The sequence below is a fragment of the Malus domestica genome, chromosome 10 (assembly GCF_042453785.1).
Source record: "Malus domestica chromosome 10, GDT2T_hap1".
Taxonomy (NCBI): Eukaryota; Viridiplantae; Streptophyta; class Magnoliopsida; order Rosales; family Rosaceae; genus Malus; species Malus domestica.
In genome coordinates, this window is record NC_091670.1 from 865,140 (window position 1) to 875,282 (window position 10,143).

Here is a 10,143-nt window from a genome sequence, read left to right on the forward strand (position 1 = left end):
GAAGAAGAAAGAAGAAAAAAAGAAGAAATTTAAAAAAAAAAAAAAAGAAGCCGAATCTGGGCAGATTCGGAGAAAGAAGAAGAAGAAGAGGAAGGAAGAAGGAAGGAGAAAAAAGAAGGAGAAAAAAAAAAAACTTCCCCAAATTTGGAGGAAGAAGAAGAAAGAAGAAGAAAAAAAAGAAAAAAAAAAAACTTCCCCAGATTCGAAGGAAGAAGGAGGAGAAGGAGAAGGAAGAAGGGAGAAGGAACAAGGAGAAGGAGGAAGAAAAAAAAAGTTGCAGTCAGAGGAAGAAGAAGAAGAAGAAGAAGAAGAAGAAAGAAGGAAAAGAAAAAAAAACGTGGCTGACACATGGCACCCAATCATTGTTCACATGGGCGCCGTGTCACAATTAACGCCAGATTTAAGAGTTTGACCAACGGATGTATGAGACTGTCCCAAAATTTACACTTTAGGTATGACTCTGAGACGAAAAAAACTTAATGTACTAAATGTTGAAAACCATGAAACATGAGGGTAATAAACAGTCTTTTATCCTAATTTTTAATTGTTTTACCACAGGACCATCATGCAAGTAACGTATGATCACGGGAATGATTAATCCAATTTGGCCTTATAAAATAAAGTGAAATAAATTAAAATACTATTTAACATAAAATTAAAATAAACTAATAACATAAAAAAATAAAAAATAAAAAGAACAAGAACCAAACTAGGAGAAATACAAGTGTGTATTATTCCCAGAATAATGTTAAAAAGACCAAGTTTTTAAACTAACTTTTATAGACTAAATGATATGGTTTTAAGTTTTGATAAATGCTTATTTCTTATTAATCAAATTATTAGGTTCGTAAATTTAATTTATAAATTGAGTCTTTCTAACATTATTCTTATTGTCATGATTTAACTTGGAGAGTCACAAAGCATAAATTTCTTACAGGATACCAAACATCTAATTATCATGACTGACCTGCACATGACTCAACAAGTTGGGAAAAAGAGGATCGATAAGGTTTGTTAAACATATACATATACCCCCTCTGCGTTTTTGGCATTTCTGCTTCTCCGAGGATCTAGGTGTGTATTTTCCCTTCGATGTATTTTATTTTCAATTGCTTAATTTGACATTAGGAACAACTAGGCTATGCTACTATTTTGCTTCTACGAGTTACCTAGTCTGTATTTGCTAAAATTTTCGCATAAAACATCGAATTTATAACGAAATCGCACAAATTAGCTTCTGGGTATTACTAAAATGGCGTTATGATGAGGAAGTTAGTATATAATTTGTGATGTGTTTCCTGGAATGCATTTTTTTTTCTCATGGCCACCACCTGTATGATGAAAGTCCCATATGGAGTGCATGATAGAAAACCATCATGGAGTCGGAACAAAATAAATAATAAATAATAGAGTCAGTGCCATTGATCAATTGAATGCTGTATTCAACTGTTTTAGTTTAATAGAGATGGAATATGGAGTACTTGGAGCTAACGGAAGACATGATGTAAAACTGAGCGCAGTGGCGTTCTAGGATTCATACAGCCGACTCATTTAGTGAGATAATATTTGGTTGTTGTTGTTGTTGTTGTTGTTGTACAGATAGAATAACTTGAAAACAAGTATGAACAATGACGACAGTTTTTTATTTTTTATTTTGTTTGTCTCCTGTTCATTTTGTGCATTGGATTTATGATGAAAGTATCGAAGCTGGGTTCATCCATATCATGTCCGTATGGAAATGAACTATAGTATATCTGTGATCAGTATTGCAAGATGCATACGTTAGTGTTTGAGTCGTTAGTTGGATTTATTGTGCGTATTTTGAAGAGGTTGTTATGCAGAACATTGTTCTGTTTTTCTAATTCAAAACTTGGAATTTCCCTTTGTATTGGTATTTGGTTGCACATATACAAAATAAAATACTTTTGTATTTTATTGTTAGTTTTGGATCCAATTTGTTCATTATTTTTATGTTATACATACACTTACGTATTAAAAAGCACAAGCGTATATACTAGTATACTACAAATTAATTAAATTTATACATAAACATACACCAAATATTAAGAAAAGACAATAAATTGCATGTATAAAAAATTAGAGGATATTCAAAAACTTATAAAATATATGAACTTCAAATTTGAAATTTCCGAATATGCCAAAAATTTTGAATTTAAAAATTGTGATCTAATCTGATTTGATTCCAAAATTTTGGAACGGAAATTGGAAACATTGTTTTAGATCAAATCGTTCTAAAAACACCTCTCAAACTTAAGTAAAAAAAATTAAGTCCTGGGTGAATATGATTTAGTAGTACTTCATCTTCACTTGCAAACTTCCAAAGGAAAAAATAAAGTTCAATGAGTAGTTCAATATCATATTATTATCAAGAAGAAGAAAAAAAGTCCTGGCTTCCTTACAAACTTCAATTTTGATACTATGACATATATGTTACAATGACGCAGAGGCCATAACATAAAAATTCAATATTTGTAATGAATAGATATTCAAAACAAACACTTGTAAACGGCAGCCGTCAACAATTATTCACAGTGCTAGTCTATCACTGAGCAGTCTATGATTAATCTTCTTTTGTTATAAACCACAAACGAAATGAGTGAATGATTACAAAAGGATCGAATGCATTTTCCTTGTGATATTTACTAACAAACTTTCTTAGCATTCGATATAGCTAGCTAAGTCCGCACAGAGAAGAGAACCATTCCCTATATAATTCATGGGAATGAATTCGCTTGATTTCGATATTATGATGCTCTTGTTGCTACTGAGAGAAAAGAATATATGCTTGGTATGGTTTCCCTTAATGCATCCTTTAGGAATTTAGTCTTTACATTATCTTCAAATATCCTTGTTGGGATGTCAAGGTCAGACAACATTCCACAAGTGCTTCGAATATGCTCAAGGAGAATATCTCAGCATGGTTCGAATACTTAGCAACTAAAGTCTGCTTAGTAAACCTCCAAGATATTACGGTTCTACCAACGCTAAAGACATAACGCTTTTTCTTTTGATTTTTTTTCTGCTTTTCCACACACAAATGAAGAATGACATGACAGTAGGAAGCAAAAACTCGTCTATAATATAGAAACTTGTCACACGTACTTATTAGTAAATCAGACATAAACACAAAGAAGAAACTATCGTCTCAAAATAAATAGCAACACAGCACAATGTTCAAGTCAATTTGCCTTGCGTTTAAGCACAACAAGATAGACCATTGCCTTCCCTGCCACTACAACGGATTGTTGCTCTGCAAGTCTTTTACCATACAAGTCAAAGAGCTCGTCCAAGATTTCGTCTCCAAAATGCTGCTTGATGAGTCCCTCCATTGTAGCTCTCACTTGAGATGCAAGTAGTTGAGGAATATTATAGACAAAGTCATGCGCGGCAAAATGATGCAAATTTTCCCATCTCTCCACGCTAAAGCGTCCATTTCGTTCCATAGCAGCTTCTAGTTCTTTGGATGACATGAAATAATTAGGTATATTAAATGAATCTACTTTCTCTTCATCAACAATTCCCTGCATGCATAAATTCAGGAAAAAAAAAAAACCATAAATATCTAATGATAACACAATAGGTAAGCCATAACTTATGAGTATCGAACTCAACCTAAATATCATACGTAATCACCCACACATGATCTGAACCTGAGACTTTAACTCCCTAGTAGTTAGACTACCAGTGGATAAGAATACCACTAGACATTGAACAATCTTGTAATAAAGTAACATTGTACCAGAGCATGATAATCAATTAAAGTCTTCTTTTAGTTCTAAATTTTTAATTTACAAAGGTTAGATTTCGTTTTTGGAGAAACAAAGATTTCATTATTTAGATGACTACACATACGGAAGATGATGAACTATAAATAGTAGTTTAATACAACACTAAGATCAGTTTACAATTAATCTCTTACCTTCCTAGCCATCTCCATGAGGCATGATCCCAAAATTTGAAAGAGCATATTCGGCAGAGATTGAGAATGAGGGGTATCGTCCTGGCGACCTGGAATGATAAGTACCATGAGTCCTTCATTCACAATCTCTTGTGCCCTCGCATTCAGGAAGCACTCCATGTCCTCAACATTTTGGGCTTCATAAGCCCTTAATACTTCATCAGTGGCCTCTGAGTAAAAGATTCGACCTTTATTCCACGCAGGACTGTTTTTATTCACTACCTCTTTTGGGACCCGAGAAATCCATGGAATGGAAAAGGAAGAGTGAAAAAGGTGGATGGAACTATTAGGAAATAGCCGATCATGGAAGGAACCTGGCACACCAGCGGCATAGTATTGCCGGTTGTGTGGGAGGGAGTTGAAGAGCAAGTTAAAATCATTAGAGGCATGATCATTAAAGAAAACCTGAAATTCGGGTATTTGGGAATTCAACCCTAGGGATTTGCATTTCAACTGCAGAGCTTCAATTATGTTTTCCACTGAAAAAAATGTATTGGGGCCAACAGAGCAACCCAAATCTGCAATTCTAAAGGTCTTGGAAGATATCAAGGTTTCCAGTTCAAGCTCTGCAATTGCCTTGTTTACAAATTGTTTGGAAGCATCCGCACCTCCTCTCTGCACAAGGATTAACGTTAGTGTTACAATTATTTGAATCTGAAGGGAATCCAAAAACCTTTTTCTTTATGGTGTGGTTTCAAGGAGATATGTTTGTATAAAATAATATTGGTTTGAATGATTGCTTATACGTAAAGAGCCAAGCAATGTTCAGTTTATTATGCATTACTAAATAATTTTCACAGATTACATATATGATTATAACAGTGAATAGCTAATTACAACCAACCAATTAAAGTGTTTCTTAATTACTCAATTCGTTTTGGCAATGTACATATTTTATGCATACAAGGAGATCAAAGAATAAAGGCTTTTTAGCTAAAATGGTCACTAAAATTATCATAGCTCCTCACGTTGGTCCCTAGATTTGAAATCAATAGAAATGATCCCTAAGTTTGTCCCCTATCAATCATTTTGATCATTTCCTAAAAAACTTTGTTAAATAAGAACCAAAATGATAAAAATACCAAAAGGATTAATGGTGGACAAATTCAGGAACCACTTCTATCGATTTCACATCTCATCGATCAAAACAAGGAGTTATGCCAATCTCAAGACCATTTTGTCTAAAAAGCCAAGAATGAATTATTTCCGATTTTAGTCTGCAGACCACTTTATATGATATATATATATATGTGTGTGTGTGTGTGTGTGTGTGTGTGTGTGTGTGTACACACACATTTACCATTTATGTTTGAAGTTAAGATAAATAAGCACGTTTGCCATGGATTGACTAAGGTTTGGCTACTTTGATATATACATGCCTATAAGACTAAGCCTTTAACAATTGCATTTTACCTTTCTTTGGTCTAATTAACAAGTAAAAGGGAAAGTTTTTCGATGTACTCCAAACACGCCACAAGACGTTATTGTTTTTCTCAAATTAAAATGTATGTATTTTTTATTAATAAATATACCTTAGAAATTAAGATATATCAATCATGTCATCCACTCTTTTTTATTAATGAATATACCTTAAAAATTAGACATATCAATCATGTCATTCACTCTTATTATAAGACGAAGAATAATAGTACACTATACACCACGTACGCTACTTGTTTTTCCGGTTTCCATAATGAGGCGGTAAAAACAAGGCAAGCAGCTACCACCCGACAACCCCAAAATAGAAAGGAAAAAAAAAGGTAAGCACTAGAAGAACAATGTTCAGAGCTTCAGAGAAAGGATCATCAAACCAGAGCACCCACTAGAAGGAAACCCTAGCGGAGGACTGATGAGAAAAACTTATATATATATATATATTATTTCTATGTAAGGTATGTCAATATGTGTAGTTTCAAACTGCAGATGAAGTAACTATTTCTGTCCCCTAAAATTAGAAGATTAATTAATTTTGACAAAGTCTAGCCAAATGCAGTTAAAAGAGATTCATAGGGAATTGAAGAAACCTGGTAAACGGAGTTGTTAGCATAGCCGGTTGGTCCATATCCACCTTTCATTGGATAAGCTTCAGAGACTTTGCTGCTTTCCTCTGTTGCTGCCATCTCTCTCTCTCTCTCTCTCTCTCTCTCTCTCTCTCTCTGAATCTTGTCAAGTTGTATATGTGCGTTTAGTGAAATGAAAATCAGTTTCTTGTTTTTGATTATGTGCCTGGTATTTTATTTGCATCCCCAACCCAAGTGGCAACTGCATGCGTACAATGTGTCGTCGAGAGCTCTGCATGCACAGTAGTATGTGTCATATGATAAACACAAAAAAGCAAAACGTAATTACATGGTAGTGGACAACTCACCTATTCAAGACGAGTAATAGACCTTGTATGTAGGGGGCTGCTAAAATTATGTGCCTGTAGGAATTTTTTATGTATATACTTATTTATTTGGAGGCCAATATATAGTGCACGAAGGTTATAGATAAAGAAGAGAAATTAATTCTAATGGAAACAAATGCTACTAGCTAATAGGAAACAAATCCTACTATAATAGGAAACAAATCCTACTAATAGAACACAAATCCTACTAATAGGAAACAAATCCTACTGATTGGAAACAAATCCGATTAATAGAAAATAAATCCTAATTACAATAAAATTAAATTCTAACATGAAATAAATCCCAAGAAATAAATCTAACAGGAAGAATATCAAACATATCAAAGGTAATTACAATAGGGTATGCATTTGGTGCGGTTTCGACTCCAACCAATTTTCCTCTTCCATAATTACTAATTGTTTAACTTACTAATACTACTTCTCCATAAGTTGATGAATAGATGTCCGCGATGCCCAATGATTGGCATCCTAAACGGACTCAATGACTGGAGTCCTAATTGAGTATGTGGTCCGTCACCCCATAGGGTCCGTCCGGAATGCACACGCGCTGGTTCTCCACATTATGTTCAACCATTCTCCACTTACGTCCCATTGGGTCCCAATCTGATCTCAACTGTCGATCCCAACTGTTATCGTATTGGGAATTGTAGCATTCAGACCTATGTTGTGCAGGGTCTTACTGCTATGAGCCATACTTCACTATAGCATCCCTCCCTCACCACGTCATACCTCTAACCCCAATTGCTCTGACATTTTAGACAGTTGGCGGACCTACAAATGGGCAACTCGATTCCTTACTCATAACATTGTACTTATCTTCTCTCCCAACTACTAACTTGAGTTGAATATCAGTGCGCAACGAACAAGACTAGCAAAAATAATAGAAATATTATTAAATAAACGAGAATGTCGGAACGACTATAAAACCTTAAGAGATGACATTGTGAATGATTTAATTCTCAAACTAAATTACAAGCTCTATTTATAGAGCAATAAACCTAAGAAACCCTAATGCATAAATGCCAAAAATACCCTACTACAAAATCAAATCAAATCTCTAATTAATTTCCTAAATAAACCTAATAAATTCCAACACCCCCGTCAAACTCATGGTGGTACACGTCATGAGGTTGCCAACAAGCAGATGTGGATTGACTCCGTTTGGCGGACAGGCTTCGTTAGGAGGACAGACAGGCAGGCTCCGCAACGCGGACAAACAAACAGGCAGGTATGCAAACTTGACTTAACTTGATTCTTGACTTGACTTGACTTGATTCTTGATTCTTGATTCTTGATGGCAAACTGGCAAACTGGTTCTTGATTCTGGCTGGCAAACTGGCTAGAGTTTAGAGTATGGAAAGAACCATTCACTAAACGGATGAGATTTTCATATCTCAATTGTAGCAACAAACGAATAAACACAAATACTATCACTCGAGTGGTCACAATTCAACACTCGAATAATAGTCACAAAACAATTTCAAACAAGCCAACAACTTGTGTGGCCCAAAAACAATTAAACCATATTTTTCTTGTTGCCCTTGTGGGCCTCAAACTAACAGGAAAGGAAAAAAAAATTTCTCTCTTTTTTGCCCTTTTTTCTATCCTTTCCTTCCTTCTTTCCCATTTTTCTTTCTTTTTTCTTTCTGGACTAACGAGTGCAAAGTGCAGCAGCAGCAGCAGCAAAACTGGGCACAGTGCAGCAGCATTTTTCTTTTTTCTTTGTTCTCTCTTTCCTTTTGCCTTTCTTCTTCACAAAAAATCAACACAGCAAATGCAACAGTGGGAAGCGGGGTTGCCGTGGTTCAGACGAGATGTGAGGCGGCTGCAACGACGGCAAGGGTAGTTCTATTTCTGCGATGGTGATGGTGATCTGTGGCATGAGCGGAATCTATCAGGTGTGGCGGTAGTCTCGAACTTAGGACGGTTTCGAACGGGTCTGAGCGGCAGCGGTCCAACAACAGCGGTGGTTCAGGGCAGCGAGGACAGAAGGCATGCGAGGTTTTAGATGCGATAGTGGCGTGGTGGATACAGAAAATTTGACGGAGTGGGAGTGGGTGCAAGCGGTAGCTTCGGTGCAGGCTTGGGTTCTGGCAGATGACGGCGAACGGTAGTTTGGGGTTTTTGGGTTCAGCGCGGTGTGCCTCTCAAGTAAACAGATTCAACTTTTTTTTCTTTTGTTTTCAAACAACAAAACCCTAACTAAAACAAAACTGATAGTTTGATACTGAACAAACAAACAAATCGATATCAATCCCAAAACAGATTAATTCTAGAAGGATTTAACCTACTCTGATACCAAGTTGAATATCAGGGCGCAACGACCAAGACTAGCAAAAATAATAGGAATATTATTAAACAAACGAGAATGCCGAAACGGCTACAAAATCCTAAGAGACTACATTGTGAATGACTTAATTCTCAAACTAAATTACAAGCTCTATTTATAGAGTAATAAATCTAAAAAACCCTAATGCGTAAATACCAAAAATACCCTACTACAAAATAAAATCAAATCTCTAATTAATTTCCTAAATAAGCCTAATAAATTCCAACAACTTGATCCTCGAAGTATCTACGTAGGAACCACTCTAACTGGCAAAGCTATTGAGGCGCAAGGAGGTGCGGAAACCACTCGTCCCCCATTATACAAACCTAATCGTGAGTTGCCAAGTTGGAGACAGACTCTAGAGACAAAAAGGCCAAACATACTGCCATTAGCCCAGCTTCCAAGCAGTAACCAACAAAGCAGCAAGCCACTGCCCCTCAGCAACGCGCCGTCACCCGCTCCATGAGCCTTCGCCTTCCACGCCGTCGTGAATTGTTGATTAGTGATTATTAATTTATTGATTATAGATTGATTGAATTGTTGATTATTGAATAATTTCTAGGATGGTTGAATATTGATTAATTAAATTGTTGTTTAATTAGTTATTAGTCATATAGTAGACTCTAGGACTATGACTATAAGACCTTCTTTTTTTTATATTATACAGTTACGTAATTGAATGATTCTAAGAAATAATGCTTAAATTTTCATTCGAATATTCCATGTAGTCCTCCTTCTAATATTTTAGGTAGTTCTCCTTCAAATATTATCTTGATAATGAATGACATTAAGTTTGCTGTCATTTTCTAATAATGTTGTATATCTACGTGGCAATTTTACCATTTCATTTGAAGATCCTCTTACCCTGCATTTTAATGGAACATCAACAAAAATCTTTAGTTTGACAAAAAGAAAAAAAAATCTTGTTTTGGGTTAAAATGACTAACATCTTCACCATATGAGTTTAATTTTTAATTTTTTTTTACCACAAGGCCATCATGCAATTACCGTATGATCACAGGAGTGATTAATCCAATTTAGCCTTATAAAATAAAGTGAAATAAATTAAAATGCTATTTATCATAAAATTAAACTAAACTAATAACATAAAAAAAAAGGGGAACGAGTACGAAACTGGGAGAAGTCAAGGTCTAAAATATCGATGATATAAAAAATATCGGTAGTCCAAAAACACGGAAATTTCGATGGAAATATCGGGATATTATCAATATCGATAAAAATTGAATAAAAACCACGGAAATTGTAAGAAAAACTTGGAAATTTTTATTGAAGCTTTGCAGGATGTTTATTTAGTCAATTATCTATTAGTTTATGACAAAAAATTGGAAGGAAATGCATTGCATGATGGATTTAATTGATTTAAGTTGATTATATAGCGAGCTGGCAAACATTGTGAGTGTAGAAAAT

At 35.0% G+C, this 10,143-nt stretch overlaps 1 protein-coding gene and 1 long non-coding RNA gene across 2 annotated transcripts; one reads left to right on the top strand and one right to left on the bottom strand.

The window, feature by feature from the left end:
* Positions 1-839: 839 nt before the first annotated feature.
* On the top strand, positions 840-4,752 carry LOC139188351 (uncharacterized). The gene is made up of 2 exons (XR_011571733.1): positions 840-1,074; positions 4,183-4,752. It is a non-coding gene; the product is annotated as an uncharacterized lncRNA (long non-coding RNA).
* On the bottom strand, positions 3,021-6,322 carry LOC108174237 (loganic acid O-methyltransferase-like). The gene is made up of 3 exons (XM_029108905.2): positions 6,004-6,322; positions 3,941-4,594; positions 3,021-3,542 (listed from the first exon to the last, which is right to left on the bottom strand). Exons 1-3 carry the CDS (start codon positions 6,097-6,099, stop codon positions 3,201-3,203), a joined length of 1,092 nt encoding a protein of 363 aa, XP_028964738.1. The 5' UTR covers positions 6,100-6,322; the 3' UTR covers positions 3,021-3,200.
* Between the last annotated feature and the right edge of the window lie 3,821 nt (positions 6,323-10,143).

Excerpts from the sequence above, each read along its gene's own strand:
- LOC108174237 (XM_029108905.2), bottom strand. The coding sequence starts at position 6,099 with ATGGCAGCAACAGAGGAAAGCAGCAAAGTCTCTGAAGCTTATCCAATG. Across the intron at positions 4,595-6,003 it reads CTAACAACTCCGTTTACCAG|AGAGGAGGTGCGGATGCTTC; the intron begins GTTTCTTCAATT and ends ATCCTTGTGCAG. Across the intron at positions 3,543-3,940 it reads TCATGGAGATGGCTAGGAAG|GGAATTGTTGATGAAGAGAA; the intron begins GTAAGAGATTAA and ends TTATGCATGCAG.